Source organism: Rhinolophus sinicus, linkage group LG07 (genome assembly GCF_036562045.2).
Source record: "Rhinolophus sinicus isolate RSC01 linkage group LG07, ASM3656204v1, whole genome shotgun sequence".
Taxonomy (NCBI): Eukaryota; Metazoa; Chordata; class Mammalia; order Chiroptera; family Rhinolophidae; genus Rhinolophus; species Rhinolophus sinicus.
Genome location: NC_133757.1, coordinates 12,782,080 through 12,799,925, shown reverse-complemented (window position 1 = coordinate 12,799,925; position 17,846 = coordinate 12,782,080). Strand labels below are relative to the sequence as shown.

The 17,846-nt window shown below is 33.6% G+C and overlaps 1 protein-coding gene across 2 annotated transcripts in view; it reads left to right on the top strand.

The window, feature by feature from the left end:
- The window catches only part of ATRNL1 (attractin like 1), a 564,648-nt gene that overhangs the window by 77,878 nt on the left and 468,924 nt on the right, over positions 1-17,846 (top strand). For both annotated transcript variants that reach the window (XM_019725236.2, XM_074338995.1), the window contains exon 10: positions 13,142-13,296. In XM_019725236.2, coding sequence (XP_019580795.2) covers positions 13,142-13,296 — 155 coding nt within the window. The remainder of the gene's footprint in view (positions 1-13,141; positions 13,297-17,846) is intronic.

Genomic DNA, 17,846 nt, shown 5'->3' with positions numbered 1-17,846 from the left:
CCAAGTCAAGTTGTTGTCCTTTCAATAGTAGTTGTGGAGGGCACAGCCCACCATCCCTTGCGGGAGTCAAGGAGTCCCCCAGCAACCTTGTGGCCGAGAGCCTGCGTTCCGACCAACTGAGCCATCCAGCCACCCAGGAGCTGAGCCCATTGACCTCACTCCAGTTGTGGAGGGCGCAGCTTGCTGGCCCATGCGGGAATCGAACCGGCAGCCCAGTTGCCCAGAGCTCGCACTCTAACCAACTGAGCCACCCGTCCGCCCCCATTATTCTTTTTATTGTGTTAATTATTCCCTTGCTTTACATTGCTGTTTTTTTACCCTCCTATATGTGTTTGCAAGCAAACCATTTATTTAGCTTGTCTATTTTTTAATTTTGCATGTATTGTCTAACTTTGTATGCTTTCGATAGAGAGTTTTTTAAAAAAATCAACTTTATGTATTAGAGATATGTTTTAATAAGGAGAGACAGACAATAGAAGTGGAAATACTTAAAATGTATTTTAAATGGTAATAAGTGCTACCAAGGAAAAAGAAAGCATGGATATAGGATGGGGAGCTTTAGGTCGTTACATTTAAATAGGGTAAGGGGGGAAGGGATGGTAGAGAGTAAAAGGGATCCAATATATGGTGATGGAAGGAGAACTGCCTCTGAGTGGTGAACGCACAATGTGATATATAGATAATGTAATACAGAATTGTATACCTGAAACCTATGTAACTTTACTAATAATTGTCACCCCAATATACTTTAATTAAGAAAAATAAATAGGGTGATCAGAAAAGACATCACTGAGAACACATTTGAATGAAAACCTGAAAGAGGTTAGAGAATAAGCCATGGCAGTATCCAAGGGGTGGTGTTCCAGGCAGAGGGAAAGCTAGTACAAAAGCCTTGAGATGATAATATGCTTATCATTTGGAAGAGCAAGGAAGCCAGTATTGCTGGAGTAGAGTGTCTTAGAGTGGGTTGTGTGAAGTGGTAGAAAATGTCCTTAGAGTGGTAATTGGGAATCCTATCATATAGAGTCATTATGAGGATTTTGACTTTTACTCTAACAAGGGAAGTTAGTAGGGTTTTGAACAAAGATGTGAGATGCTCTGACTTAGACTTTTACAGGATCATTTTGCCTGCTGTGTTGTGATTATGATATAAGAGCAGCATCAAGAGGACCATCTGGGACCACAGAGGCAACGTGCAGGTGATGAGAACTGGTTGAGTTCTCAATATATTTTCAAGGTAGAACCAACAGAGATTGGATAGACAAAGGGATTGGAAACTGAGTGGGAGAGAGAGGAGTGAAAGATGAATCCGATTTTTGGCCTGAAGACTCGAAAGCATGGAGATGGCATGAACTGAGATGATGCATTTTTTGAAAGGAGTAGGTTTAGTGTTGGCACGAGATTAGATGCTCAGTTTTAGATATATTTTCTTTGAGATACACACTCCACATCCTGGTGGATATTAAATAGGTGGCCTGGATATAAGAGTTTGGGGACCTGGACGCTAATTTTCTGGTCAGAGAGATAAGGATAAACAACCAGAAAAGGAGACTGAATATAAACAGTAAATGAGTTAGCAGGAAACCCAGGAGAATGTGGTGTCATGGAAGCCAAAGTGTGTCCACAGGAGAAAGTTTGTCAGAAGCTGCTGACAGACGAAGTAATGAGAACTGAGAAATGGTCTTGGGATCTGGCAAACTGGAGTGTTTTGCTGACTTTGATAGGAGAAGTTTCAGTGGCAAGGCAGAGTTAAATTCTGATTGGCGTGGACTCTAGTCAGGATGGGAGAAGAGGAATTGGAGAAAAGTACTGGCAAGTTTTTGGAGGAGTTTAGTTTTAAGGGAAGCAGAGAAATAGATAAGTAAAGTGATGGAGGAAGGAAGGTGGGGACAAGAGAGGTTTCTTGTTTTTTAAGTTTGGAGAAATTATTTTATTTGTTGGCTGATAGGAAAGATCAAGGTGACGGAAGAAATAATGATGCAGGAGAGGGAAGAATTTGCTAGTGGAATGTACACTAGAGGGTAAGGGGGGTGGGGGGTGGGAGATGAGGGAAAGGGGGATCAAATATACGGTGATGGAAGGAGAACTGACTCTGGGTGATGAACACACAATGGGATTTATAGGTGATGTAATACAGAATTGTACACCTGAAATCTGTGTAATTTTGCTAACAATTGTCACCCCAATAAATTTAATTAAAAAAAAAAAAGAAAACCAGAAGGAGGATCTGGTGAACAAATCAAGAGGGTAGCCTCTAGGAGCACAGACATTTTATTCCCTGGGTTAGGAGAGAAGGCAGGTTATATGAATACAGTTGCAGCTAAATGTGTAGATGTGCTGAGAGTTTGTGCAAGTTTTGATTCTTTTTGTATTTTTAGTGAAATAGAAAGTGATCAGTAGGGAGTGAGAATGGGGGACATTTGTTGGAAGACTGAGGTTTGACAAGAGAAGATAAGTATGAAACGATCGTTTAGGAAGGAGGAAGAGCGAATGGGTTAGGGAAGTACGGTAGGATTGCTGGAAGAATTGTCCTGCGTGAGAGGCTCCTATTGTGGGAACATATTTAGATGCTTTTTAAAAATTTCTGTTCCACTGTTGATGGATATTTTGGATACACCAATTTTTGCTATTATTAACAATTATAGTATAAATATTCTTATTTAGTCTTCTGTTGTTTCATATACAAGTTTCTCTAAGCTATTTACTGAATAAATGCTTGGTTAAAGGGGTTGTCATGCTCAATTGCACCCAGCTACACTCCAATATTATTTTACTAATTTGCACTTCCACCAGTGGTGACTGGGAGTTCCCATTCCTCTACAAACTCTCCAAAATTAAGTGAGTTTGAATTTTTAAGGTATTTTTGCCAATTTGATGGGTATGAAAATGGTGTCCCCTTCTGGTTTTAATTTGCATTTTCCTGATTACCAATGAGATGGAACATCTTTCCATGATTATTTGTCCACATTTCTTTCCTTGAAGTGCTGTGCAAGTCTTCTGCCCATTTTGTCACAGTAGTACTGTTTTGATATTAATCCTTTGTTATTTTGCACACATTTTCTCTCTCGTATTGTGGACTTTCATTGTGCTTTTTGTATGATGTCTGCTGAACAGAACTTAATTTTAATATAGAAGTGACGAATCTTTTCTTTTATGGGTTGTGCTTTGTGTCTTGTTTAAATAATACTTCCCTATCTCAGTGTTTTCTATATTTCCCTCAAGATGTTTTATAGTTTTGCCTTTCACATTTCATTTTTAATCCAACTGGGTAGGAAACCATTATTGTTATTTTTTTAATGTGGACATCTAGGAGTCCCAGAACAATTTAATGAAAAGTCCATTTTGTAATGGAATGCGATACTAAAATTTTGGTTAAAAGTATTCCTAGGTAATTGATAATTTATATGCTTTTCTAAATGAAATCTGTATTGTTTTTTTCTAAGACTGTAATAACAAATTACCACAAATTTGATGGCTTAAAACAACAGAAATTTATCTTCTCGTAACTCCGCAGACTAGATGTTTAAAGTCAAGGTGACAGCAGGGCCCAGCAGGGCCATGCACCCTCCAAAGGCTCAAGGGAAGAATCCTTTCTTTTCCTTTTTTTAATTTTTATTAAACTTATTGGGGTGACAATTCTTAGTAAAATTATAGGTTTCAAGTGTACATTTCTGTAATACATTAACTATATATAATATCGTGTGTTCACCACCCAGAGTCAGTTCTCTTTCCATCACCATATATTTGACCCCCTTTATCCTCTTCTAGAACCCCTCCAAACGCCTTACCCTCTGGTAACCACTAAACTGTTGTGTGTGTCTGTGGGTTTTTGTTTGTCTTGTTTGTTGGTTGCCTTCAGTTTTATATCCCACATAAGAGTGGAGTGTTATAGTTCTTGACTTTTTCTGTCTGACTTATTTCACTATGATAATCTTAAGCTCTATCCGTGTTGTCGCAATGGTAGTATTTCATCTTTTCTTATGGCTGAGTAATATGCCGTTGTGTATATGTACCACATCTCCTTTCTCTAGTCATCTTTCTTGACTTTTCCAGCATATGGTAGCTCCAGGCAATCCTGGGCATTGTTTGGTTCTAGCTGCATCAATTCCTTCATCTCTGCCTCAGTCTTCAGGTGGCCTTCTTCCTTTGTTTGTGGGTGACTTCACAGAGCCTTACAAGGACACCAGTCATTGGATTTATGGCCTACGCTAACCTAGTAAGGCCACGTTTTACCTTAGTGAATGACACCTGCAAAGGCCCTATTTCCAAATAAGGTCACATTCGAGGTCTGAGGTGGACATGAAGTTTGGAGGGACTCTGTTCAATCAGTATGTTTTCTTTATATTTATTTTTTTCTTCGTTGGTTGCTATATGGAAATGCAATTGACCTTTGTAATACTTTTTATCTAACTTGCTGTATTTTTGTAATTTACCTGTAGATATTTTTCACTTTTTTACAGTAGATGATCAGATTATATGCAAATAATGGCAGTTTTTTGTTTCTTTCTTTCTGGGTCTTGACAACTTTTAATTTTTCTTACCTGATCATTTCAGCAACAACCTCTGTTTAATGTTGAAAAGAAGTTGTGATAACTTCTAAGGCATCTGTTATTTTTTCTGAGCTTTGAAGAAATGCTTTCAGTGTTTTCTTCAGTAAAAATGATGGTCACTGGGTTTTATAGATACCATTATTAAGAACTCCCTTTCTGCTGGTTTGCTAAGGGTTATATATGAACGGGTGTGGGATTTTATCAAAGGCATTTTTGGGGGATGATTATCTGACTTCTGTACTAAATAATGTAGAAAATTACATTAATTATTTTATTATTAACCTAATTAGGGTTAAGTCAAACTTAGTTAAAATGTATTACTTGTTTTTTTGGTTTGCTCATGTTTTGACTAGCATTTTTGCATTGATGTTAGTATGTGAGATTTGCAAGTAGTTTTCTTGAATATTCATGTCAGCTCTTTGGTGTTAAGGTTATATTGGGCTCATAAAATGAGTTAGGGAGTATTTTTCATACTCGGGGACAGTATATATGAGATTGGAACCACTTTTTCCTGAATATTTTATGGCAATAACCTTCATGTCATGTTGTTAGAAAACAACTTTTTTATGTGTAAAAATATATTACATCCAATATACTGGGAGTGCCAAACAAACTGTATACAAGTGGACATTTTGGTCAGCATTGCTCAAGCAGTAGTTTGCCATAATCAGAAGTGTCTGGACGCTGATGGTAACCTCTTTGAGCACATCTTGTAATTGCATAAATCAAACATGACTTGTATTCATCTTTTGTTATCAGTATATATTGAGTATTACAGTATTAATACAGTTTTCCTTTCTTAAAATGTATATACAGTTTTTTTGGCACTCTCTGTATATATAATGGTTATAAAAATATTTAGATGTTCTATTTGTTCTTGAGTAAGTTTTCATAAGATATATTTTCAGGAATTTATCCCTGAAATCAATGTCTTAAGTAAAGTTATTATAAAGCTGTGCATAATGTTCTCTTAGAATCTTTAGTATTAATAACATCTGTAGTTATGTTCCCTTTTCCTTTTAATTATCTGAAAGCACTATCTACCACTATCTACATCTATCTATCTATCTATCTATCTATCTATCTATCTATCTATCTATAATATCTATTTTTTTCAGAACTAAAAGTGAGTTGCTGACGTGATGTCCCTTAAGCCTAAATATTATTAATGTATTTACTAAAAAGCAAGGATGTTTTCTTACATAACCACAATGCAGGTATCAAATTTAGGAAATAACATGGATAGAATTTTATAATCTAATCTGTAGACCTTTTTTAATTTTTCCAATTGTCCTAATATTTTTTTGTTAAAAAATAGAATGTTTTTATTGTTGAATTTGTTTTTTTAATGAATTTTGCATTTGTGTTCACATGTGAAATTGGCCTGTAGTTTTTCTTTCTTCTACTGCCCTTCTCAGGGCTTTATGCCAGGTTTGGGTATCTTTTCCTAATCCAGGATTATATCCAGGATCATGCACATGTTTAGTTGTTAAGTCTTTTTATTGTCCTTTAATCTGGAATAATCTCAGTCTTTCTTTTGAAGAATGTACCCAATTTGGGTTTGTCTGATGTTTCCTCATGCTTAGATTTAGGTTTTGCATTTTTGGTATTCTACCAAAATGTATCTTTCTCCTGTGACTGTTTCTATGTTTTGTTTTTTTTGAAAAAAATTTTTTTTGATATAAAATTCATATAACATAAAATTCTTTATTTTAATCTTTTTTAAGTGTACAAGTCACTGATTTTTAGTATAGTCATAATATTATGTAGTCATCACTAATTCCAGAATATTTCTATTACCTCCAAAAGAGATTCCATACCTTCCTATACTCTCTTTGTCCATCTCCTGGACATGGTGAATCTGCTTTCTGTCTCAATGGATTTGCTTGTTCACGATATTTCATGTAAATGAAATATACAATATATGGGCTTTTGTCAAAGATCATTTGACTATATTTGTGTAGGTCTGTTTCTGGGCTAGCATTTGGTGTCAGTGTTTTGAATTTTAGCCATTCTGATAGGTGTATAGTGGTATGTCATAGTTGTTTTAATATGTAATTTTCTAATGACATGATCTTGAGCATCTTTTCATATAATTATTTTGCCATCTGTATGTCTTTGGAAATGTGTCTGTTAAAACCTTTTGCCAATTTTTTATCAGCGTTTTTTTTTTTTTAATTGTTGAGTTTTAAGAGTTTTTTGTATATTTTGGATATACTAGTCTTTTATCAGATATTTGTTGCAAATATTTTCTCCAAGTACTTGGATTATTGTTTTGATCTCTGAACAGTGTCTTTCACAGAGCACAAGTTTTTAATTTTAATGGAATCCAACTTACCAAGTTTTTTCTTTCATGAATTGCGCTTTTGATGCTATATCTAAAACATCATCACCAAACTCAAGCACATGCAGATTTCCTTCTACATTATCTTCTAGGAGTTTTATAGTTTTGCATTTTACATTTATATCTATGATCCATTTTGAGTTAATTTTTATAAAATATGTAAGGTCTCTCTAAATTCTTCTTTTTTTTTTTGCATGTAGATGTCCAGTTGTTCCAGCATCATTTATTGAGAAGACTATCCTTTCTCTGTTGAATTGTTTTTGTTCTTTGGTCAAAAGATCAGTTGACTACATTTTTTGGATCTATTTTTTTCTCTCTATTCTGTTCCATTGTTTTATGCTTGTAGCTCTTTAAATTTAGGCTTTTTATCCATTTTGAGTTAATTGTTGTATATATTGTGAGGAAGGGATTCAATTTTTTTCATTTATATGCAGATATCCAGTTGTTTCAGTACTGTTGGCTAAAAAGAATATTCTTTCCTTTGAATTTCTAATTGTTTGCATTGGCTATTCTGGTCTTTTGAATTTTCACATGAATTTTAAGATGAGTTTTTCAACTAAAAAAAAAATCCAGCTGGGATTTTTATAAGGAGTGAGTTGAATCTCTAAATCAGTATGGAGAATATGGGCATTTTTTCAATATATTGTGTAATCTATCAAAATGGGGCATCCTTTCATTTATTTAGGCTGTTTTAAATTTCTTTCCTGGATAGTTTTCACAGTATTAATTTTATACTTGTTTTGTTAAAATATTCCTAAATATTTTATTCTTTTTGATACTGTTGTAAACTGAATTGTTTTATTATTTTTATCTTAAGATCTTTCATTATTGGTATTTACAAGCACAGTTCATATTTATATATTATTCTTTTACCTCCAAACTTGCTAAACTCATTATTAGTTTTAGTGGTTTTTTGTATGTGGATTTATTAGAATTTCTTTATAGAAGATCATGTCATCTGAAAATAGCAAGACTTTTACTTCTTCCTTCCAATCTGGATGACTTTTATTTAGTTTTCTTGCCTACTTTCCTGTTTATAATTTTTAGTATAATGTTAATAGAAGTGGCAAAAGCAGACATCTTGTCTTGTTCCTGATCTTAGGGGGAAAACATTTAGTCTCTCCCCATCGAGTATGATGTTAGCTGTGTGCGTGTTTGTGTGTGTGTGTGTGTCTAGATGTCCTTTGCATTAGTTTTCTTTGGCTGCTGTACACCAATTACTGCAAACTGTGTAGCTTAAAACAATGGAAATGTATTATCTCACAGAGCTGGGGCCAGAAATCCAAACTGAAATTGTAAGGATGGCCATGCACCCTGCAGAGGTGCTAGGGGAAATTCCTTTCTTTGCCTCTTCCAGCCTTTGGTGGCTGTCAGTATTCCTGGAGTTGTGGCTGAATCACTCCAGCATCTCCCCCACAGTTACATTACCTGCTCCTCTTCTCTGTGTGTCTCTCACGTGGACACTTGTCATTGGACTTAGGTCTGCTGCATAATCCAGGATGAGCTCCTCATCTCAAGATACTTAATTTAATTACATTTGCAAAGACGGTTTTTCCAAACAAGGTAACATTCACAGATTTTGGGGATTTGGACATTGATGCAACTTTTGGAGTGGGGCACAATTGAGCCCTTCTCAGGTTGAAGAAGTTCCTATATGTCCCTATTTTGTTGTTGTTTTATTTTTAATCATGAAAGATTTTTGTCAAAATCTTTTTCTATATCTATTGAGATGATAATTTGGTTTTCTCCTTTATTTTATTAATGTGGTGTATTTTATTTATTGATTTTTCAGATACTAAACCAGCCATGCAATCCTGGGATAAATCCTACTTGACCATGTTTTATAATCCTTTTTATATATTGCTGGTTTTGATTTTCTAGTATTTTGTTGAGGATTTTTATGTCTATAGTCATCAAAGATATTAGTACATAGTTTTCTATTCTTGTGATATCTTTGTCTGGTTTAGATATCAGTTATAATGTCCTCATAGAATGAGTTGAATAGTTTCCCATCCTGTTCTATTTTGAAGAGTTTGTGAAGAATTCATATTCATCTTTAAATGTCTGGTAGAAATCACCAGTGAAGCCATATAGCTGTCACTTTTGTTTGAGGATAGTTTTAAAATTTCTAACTAAATCTCTTTATTTGTTACAGGTCTATTCACATTTTCAATTTCTTCCTGTGTCAGTTTTGGTAGTTTGTATCTTTCTATGACTTTGTTCATTTTATACTGTTGTTTGTAAATTTCATAAGGCTTACAGTTTAGTATTGCATTATAGTCGCTTATATTTCTGTAAGATTGACAGTTATGATTCTTCTTTCATTTTTTATTTTAATATGAGTTTTCTTTTTTTTCTTGTTTAGTATAGCTAAGTGTTGGTCAATTTTTTTATTGTTTTAAAAAAATGATTTTTGGATTTATTGTCTTTCTCTGTTGGTTTTCTAGTCTATTATTATTTTCTGTTCTAATCTTTATTATTTCTTCATTCTCGTATTTTTGTTACTCTATTCTTTTTTTATTGCTTTTTTGCATTAAGTAAAATATTTTCTAGTGTAACATTTTAATTTCTATAATTAAGAGATGCAATTATTTTAGTTACTTTCTTAATCTTTGCTCTAGGAATTATCATATGATACATATATACCGGGGGTGCCAAAAAATGTATACAAGTGGACACTTAGGTCAGTGTTGCTTAAGCAGTAGTTCACTGTAATCAGAAGTGTCTGACGATGATGGCAACCACTTTGAGCACCTCTTGTAATTGCAGAAGTCAAATGTGACTTGTATTCATCTTTTGTTATTTATATATTATTACAAGTTTAATAGTTTTCTTTCTTAAAATGTGCATACATTTTTGGCACCCTCTGTATATGTTAGAATATACTTTGGATTTATACTAACTTGATTCCTGTGAAATATAGAAACATTACAATAATACAACTTTATTTCATCTTCGCTCTTTTCCTGTGGTTTTATAATTTTATCTATATCTATATCTATATCTATATCTATATCTATATCTATATCTATATATATATGACATCCATATATGTTGCAACCTCAACAATATAGTTTTATACTTATTAGTTGATATAATTTTAAGTTTTTAAAAATTTTATTGGGGAATATTGGGGAACAGTGTGTTTCTCCAGGGCCCATCAGCTCTAAGTCGTTGTCCTTCAATCTAGTTGTGGAGGGCGCAGCTCAGCTCCAAGTCCAGTCCCCGTTTCCAATCTTTAGTTGCAGGGAGTGCATTCTACCATCCTATGTGGAAATTGAATCGGTAATCTTGTTGAGAGCTTGTGCTCTAACCAACTGAGCCATCTGGCTGCCCTCGAATTTTAAGTATTTTTTAAAGAGATTGAGAGTAGAGCAAATATATATTTGTTATGTCAACCTTGTTATTGAATATTTTTGTGAGCTTTTTTTCTTCATTTGCTCCTGTTGTTTTGAGTTACTATTTGGCATCATTTCCTTACTTGAACACGGTTTTGCTTTCATCCATCCCTTTGTGCTGTTATTGTCAACTATATTCCACTTCTATATGTTATAAGCCCAACAATGCAATTATATATTGTTTTAACAGTTGTTTTTCAAATCAATTAGGAAAAAAGGGACAAGAAATATGTATTCAAAAAAAAGAAATATGTATTCATACTTTGTTAGCACTCTGGATGAGAGTAGCTGACTGAAGACTGAACAACTTCCTTTAGCATCTTGTCAGAGGATATTTTCTATAACTCTTTGAACATATTGCTAATAGCTGCTTTGAAGTCTTTTGCACTTCTCTTACATCCGGGCCCTCTCAAAGGCCGTTCTGTTGACTCAATTTATTCCTGTGTATGGGTCACACTTTCCTATTTCGTTGCATGTCATAATTTCCTCTGAAAACTGGACATTTTAGATAATATGTTGTAGCAACTCTGGGTTCTGATTTTTCCTCCCTCTCTGAGCCTGTTGTAAGTTTATTTGTTTAGTGACTGGCTGAACTCATATTGAAGTCTCTTTCCTCCTCTAAATGTTTCTCACATTGCTCCTCAGAGGGTGCTACCTGAGGTAGCCCACAGTCACCCTGGGATGACAGTAACCTTGGCAGGACTCCTTGGCGTTTTCCTCTAACCTCTCTGTTCAGCTGTGTGCCTCTGTTTATATCATACCCACCAGACCTTCTTCACTAAGTGCCGATGGGTTGCTCTATTGTTTTCAACAATGCTCTGAGGCATAAATTGCTCCACAGTTTGTTTGAATTCATTTTCAGCCCTTCTCGGGTAGTCTTTGCGGCCAGTCATGGAGTCTCTGACCCCTGTTGGGCTTTTATTAGCTGTCTTTTCCGCAGGTTCTCTCTGGTAACTTTTAGTTTGCTATGTTTTAGCTTATTGTTCTGGTGGATCTCCTAATTGCTTACCACAAAAACCTCCATTGTTTTTGAGAGTTCCCGTAAGGCTTGATGTTTCCCTCCCTCTGTTCAATCTCATCCGTTTTCTTCTAAGAGTTTTGGAACTCTTCTTTTCTCAGCCTGCCTCTCTCTGTGGGGGAAAACCTCTGTGCCAGAATTTTGGAATTGTAGGTGGGGTCGGTAGCCTGTTCCTCTTGGAGTGACACCACTGCCGTATTATGTGCAGGGCACTGGATGGGGATGATAGCCTTGGCTCTTCAACTTGCCTCTTTTGGCAAGGAACCTCTGCCCTATGAGTGAGGTGGGGTGAAGACCTTTTGGCCCTTGTGTTCTTAACCTGGTAGGCCCGGTGTATAGCTTCCATCCTCTGAGTGGTGGCTAGTAGAGGATGAGCACTCGGACCTCATGCTGTCTCCCTGAATAGAGATTCTGCCACCCAGAGCAGGGGGCATGAGTCGTCCTGGTCATCTACTGCTCCTGGTTAGATGTCAGTGGCTTGGACTAGGAGCTGACGGGTGAAGGGGTCTATATTCTTTGGCTTTACATGCCGACTTGGGGTGAACTTCTGTCTTGCTGAACTGGGTGTGTGTTTTGGGGGGTGTGAAGGGAAGGACTGGAGCAGGTAATGGGTTAGATATGATGGACTATTGCTGTTCTTACTGAAATTTAGTTGATATTCTTGAGTTAATATTTATTTGTTGTTGCTTTTAGTGAGAATTTTTAGACCCAAATAGTTGTTTTCTATAATTTTTACCAATTATAATTCCTTCCCTGGGGAGAGTGTTTGTGGAACTCCTTATATTGCCTTTCTGAAAGTTGCTCCATATTGTTTTAGCGTTAACTGGTATTATAATCCATGGCTTATGAGACACTATTATATACCTTACAAACTATACCATACACATTAACTGTGTTTACATACTGATTCTTTGTACTGATTTATTTAGAGTGTTTATGAAGCATTGATTCAATCTGTCGTACACCTTTATTATATATCAGTTCATTCAGGTGAAATATAATTGTGAAAATATATTGGTAGTATGTCTCTCAGAGTTACATTTTAATTAAAAGAACATTCATTTTATTTTTAATGTTTCTCAAAAATGCTTTGTGATTTTCAGTTATATACAACATATGGGTATATTTCAAAATCTTTAGCAAGAGAATGTATAAATGAATATACATTATATGATTCCATTTTGTAAAGTACAAAGCTAGCAATACAAATATTTGCTATTAGAATCAGAATAGTAGTAATACATACATTTTTAAATCTGAGTGCTGGTTATGTAGTTGTGTTTACCTTGAGAAAAATACATTGAATGTTAGAGTTATGGTAAGTGCACTTTTGTGTATGTTATATTATACTTTAAAAGTTAAAAAGTGTATTATGGGATCCATATGAATTATGTAGTTTTATGTAGTTTTAACGGAATTATGTAGTTCTGAATAAATTTATTATATTTAACTTTTATTTACTTTGTTATTTAAAACTGATAATATCAGTCCTCTCTTAAGAAGAATTGTTTCCTACTTTTATAATTCAAAACCAACATTCGATATATAAACTATTATAAAATCATTAATAATTATGTGTAATATTGTGTTTCCTCAAAGCATTTTAGGGTACTATGAATCTGGATTTTTAAAAATATACGAAGTTTAGAGGCCATATATATTTTTTAAAATACTGAAGTTTAGAGGACATTTATGTTTAAATAAAATTAAGCATGTTATTTCACAATTCCAAGGAAAATACTATATGCAAATTAGATCCTTTATATAATATATATAAAATCAGGGAGGTCTTTTTATCCTTTGTAATACATTTTTAAATTTTATCCTGTAGGACTATTTTGAAAGAAAGTGGGTTTGCCAGATACCTTCATTCAGCTGTTCTTATCAATGGAGCTATGCTTATTTTTGGAGGAAATACCCATAATGACACTTCCTTGAGTAACGGTGCAAAATGTTTTTCTGCCGATTTCCTGGCATATGACATAGGTATGTATCTGTTAGGATTATACAAAGTAGGAAATATCAGAAATTTTTCATGTAGAGTTTCTCAAATACATTACTTGACAGCATGTGTACATATCATTTTAGGGAGATAAGTTCAGTGACAGATTATGAATGGAATTCCCTCTAAATTCAGCATAGTGGTAGAACATGGCCAGGAGAACAGATGAATTGGGGTGAGCTGGTAGAGACAGAGGAATTGACAAATCTGGGTTTGAATGTGCTTTTTGAAGGGTTTTATATATCATATCCACGTGAGCACTACATCAGCCTATTTTGTTTGACTATTACCATTATTTTTAATAATGGGTGGAAAACAGAGCACTGTCAAATTATCTAAATTACAAATAGTAGTAATGCAAGTCTTTAAGCATTTTAGATTTAGTGGAGATTAGATGCATTTAAATTAAACTTACCAGCTATACTTACTTGGTATAGGAAGCCTGTAGAACTAGAGAAATGAATGTAGAGAAAGTAGAGTTAATGAAATAAGTTTTGGGGACAAAATGGAAACCCAGAACTAGGAATGGAAGTAACTAAATAATCTTTTCCAGAGAACCAGGAATACAGTACATTAATATAATTCACTCAATTTTAATTATGCTATCTATAGTCCTATCAATTTCTCAATATTACATGAATATATTGAAATACTAAATTTATGCATTAGACATAGTGAAAACATTTCTTCTCTGTATCATATTACAGATAAAACATAGCTGATATTTATTATATTTAGCAGTACTTTAGAGCACATTTTATTGTTATTGTACAGTAACATATTTTTTAAGTTATTAAGAAACATTTTGATAAAAATAAAAGGGACCGAAGAATAACACCTTTAATAGATATAAGAAGTATACCTTTGCTATTAAATGTCATAAAGACACATAATCTACTTTGAAAAATTATTTCAAGTGGCAGCATATAAAGAAAATTATGACCCTTAATAAACACTTTGATCTTTATACTATTATAAGTTTGTTTGGAAGAAAATTCCTAGTAATAAAGTAAAACATGCTTTTTAACTCTAAGCTATGAGTGTCTATCTGTGAATAATAATTAAAAAGAATCCATCCACTGTCCTTAGGGTTTTTAGATCCTAAATTATTAAATATTTACTTTTTGAAATAATAATTGGAAGTGATGATTTATGATGAAAATGGGATTGTCTCTGCTTATTATAAAGTTTTATTGCCTGGCTCGGACTGTCAGTATATTATTTTGCCTATGGTGATGAGACAGTAAGCTTAGTTCTCTGGAGGTAGATGAAAGTTTTGTTTGTTTTTCTTATAAGAAAATAATCCTAAGAAGAGTGTAGAATTTTGTTGTTATTGTTAAAAATCTACAAAGTGAGATTTTGAACTATTGTAAAGATTTTTTCCAGGAGCTTCCACCCAATTTCTGTACTTTAATGAAGAAATTTAATGTTGAGATATTTTATAGCTCACATATTGGTAATTTATTTTTACTTCTTCCATATTGTTCATGATTATCATGTTTTAGGTTTTATGTATCAAAAACCTAAGGTGAAAAAACATTAGAGGTGTTATTTTCCCATAAAAAGAGAGAGTGAGAGAGAGATCAAATTATCTTTATTCTGTTCTTTATTAAGTGTCTTCTGAGAGCTGGGTACTAGGTATTATGCTAAGAGCTAAGGGCTTTATATACACAAAATCTGTAACCTGTCTAGTAACTGTGTAACAAGGTGTTAACAAACTTATTTCCAGAATGTTAAGCAGAAGAGAGTGAAACGAACTTGCCCAAGCCATGCAGGTATTAAATGGTAGATCTAACTTTTGTAATTCCTAAAACTTGTGGTTGTCTTTCCGCTTGACTACATCGTGCTATTTGGTTGGGTCCTTTGTATGTTTATTCTGGCAACAGATTGTGAGACACATTATGTTTAGTGATGTTTCTTAATGTTATGGAAAGATAGAAGCAAATATCAGTTAAGTTTTTCAAGCAAATTGTTCAGATTGGAGGAAGAATCACATGTTTTAAACAGTTTTATATTTTAACAGGATTTTTTTGCCATGTGCAGCCACTAACAACAAAAACATAATACAACCATACAATTCAACATAGAGTAAATGTTTTTTATTTTATCTCATTTGATTAATAATGTGTCGTTCCCAATACGCTTCCCCCTTCTCCCTAAATCAGTATTTATCCTCCCTGGTTTGTAGCATCAAGTGTTAGAATATTTTCCTAGGAAAAGTATTTTTTACATTTTAGGAAATGCCTTCCAAAATAATTGTTCTCCTTGTGCAGTATATTTTGTGGAAATAAAATACAATCATTGTATAATGATATGACCATAAAATAGATCTGTTTTGGAAAAAAAAAGTCATGTTGCTAATTTTTCTCTTTAGTACAATACACTAGAATTTTTATGGCATATGTAACTGGGAAGTACCTGAACACATAAGCTGATTGCTCTGTGTTATATCATGTTTGAAAAAGTAGGAATATTTGTGCTAATATTAATTTTTCATTGCTGTAAATTGTACTGTTTCAATCTTAGTGCCATAGAAAATTTTATACAGCAAATATCATTAATCTTTGGGGATATAACTTGCGTTCACAGTTTGCATTCTATTATACATACTAGATATAGAGGCATATCTCCTTTGAAGGCTGTAGGGAATAAGAAAACAGACCTATGTAATTTGATTTTCCTAGATTAGGCACTGTGCACATCTACATTTTAAAAGGTGACTTGAGTGCAACTAATAATAGAGACACCACTGGTGAATATGACTGTTTTGACTGTAACATATATGATGATATGTTACTTAATGTTCCAGTTTGAAAATCTAGCTTGTAGTCAGATTTTAAATCTGAAAACTTTAATTTTTTTGTTATTGTTGGTGGCATTGTTATTGCACCTGATTGAAGATTAAAATGATCTTTCTGGTAAAGATAACCTTTTAGTACATAATGAGGGTAAAGATACAATGGAAAAATATATCTCACTGAGTGGATTTCAGGTATTAGACATACTTACACTTTAAAACTATTTGGTTGTGGAAAGTGAACATTGTCATAAACGTTAATTTTCTAGGGTCAATGGGAAAAAAGGAATCAGGTTGTTTGTTTTTCACGTCTCTGAAGTGTCACTAGGTGGTTTGACTGAGGATTTCAACATTCACAAGTGAGAGAGTTTCATGAATTGAAATGTACCTTCAAATTGAAGTGAATTTTGAGACAGTGTTTTAAAAATATAATAAACCATGACCAAGTAGGATTTATTCTAGGAATTCAAGTATGATTCATTATCAGGGGATGTATAAATATATTACGTAGAGACTATTTACTGAAGCCAATAGGAAATTGCTTTGTATGTTAAAACATTATAAAACCATTTCAATTAAGATTGAGGGTTAAATAATGATGCCCACTTTGCCTGGCAGAATATAAGAAACTAAATAAATATTTATTGAATGAATGCCAGGGAACACAATCTGAGAGAAGGTGTGGGTATATGAGTAAATGCAATAAATAGGACAAGTGTGCAGCTTTTAGAATATTAAGAGAAGTTTTGACTTAGTGGGGGGTGGGAATCCCAGTGAAGTACCATCATTTAAAGGGCGGGTGGAAAAAGTTTTCGGCAACATCCAGAAAATGGTTTTTATTACAAAGGTATTCAAATGGTTAATAGGAGTTTTCTCTCTATCTAGTTTTAAGTCTTGTATACACAACCTTTGTGATCTTTTTAGTGTGTTTCAAGTATGCAATTAAGACTGACTTATGAACTGGCACTTCAAGTGGAATATTAAAAGAATTTTTTAAATGTGTTCTTAAAGCATTACCGATGTATATTTCCATGAAAAATATGAGTATTTGTAGAAAAATTTGCTAATGAATGTATATTTTTTTACCTGTACTATTTATGCATAATTGAGAAACCAGTCTCTACATTTCAGCATAAGTTCTTAAATGTACTTATGTGGTCCCTAATAGGGAAATAGTATGACAACGCAATATTCTGAAATCTGACATTTGGGTTTGAAAGAGTAGTAACTCTAATTTTTGCATTGAGTGTATAGTTTGTAAATTAATATTTAGTACCTCATAGCAGAGAATTTAAAAAAAAATCTGTGTTCCAGAATGTATATTTTACTTTGTTCTTTATTCTTGTGTGGCTTTTCTGTTGTTATGGAATGGTATTTCTGTCTGTTTTCATGACGTCAATAACTGTGTAGATTTTGCTTTAATCTGTCTAGCCGTGAACTCTTTGTGAAGTAATAATTACTTGCATGCTCTGGAAGTATATTTTCTTCTTGGCAAAAAATATAATTATAGATTGCAGTCAGACAGATTAATAATGTAAGAGATTTTTATAATGTAAGAATGGGAACAGACTACCTGTAAACAAATTATATTAATTTAATATTGAGCTTTAAGGCATTTGATAACGTCTACATCTTTCAGGAGAAGCAGTCTATGTTGTATAGAGAATCCTGATCAAGAATGTGAAAACTCAGCAACAGAATTTATCTAGCCCAGCATTCTGTTTGGTAGTTGTTGAA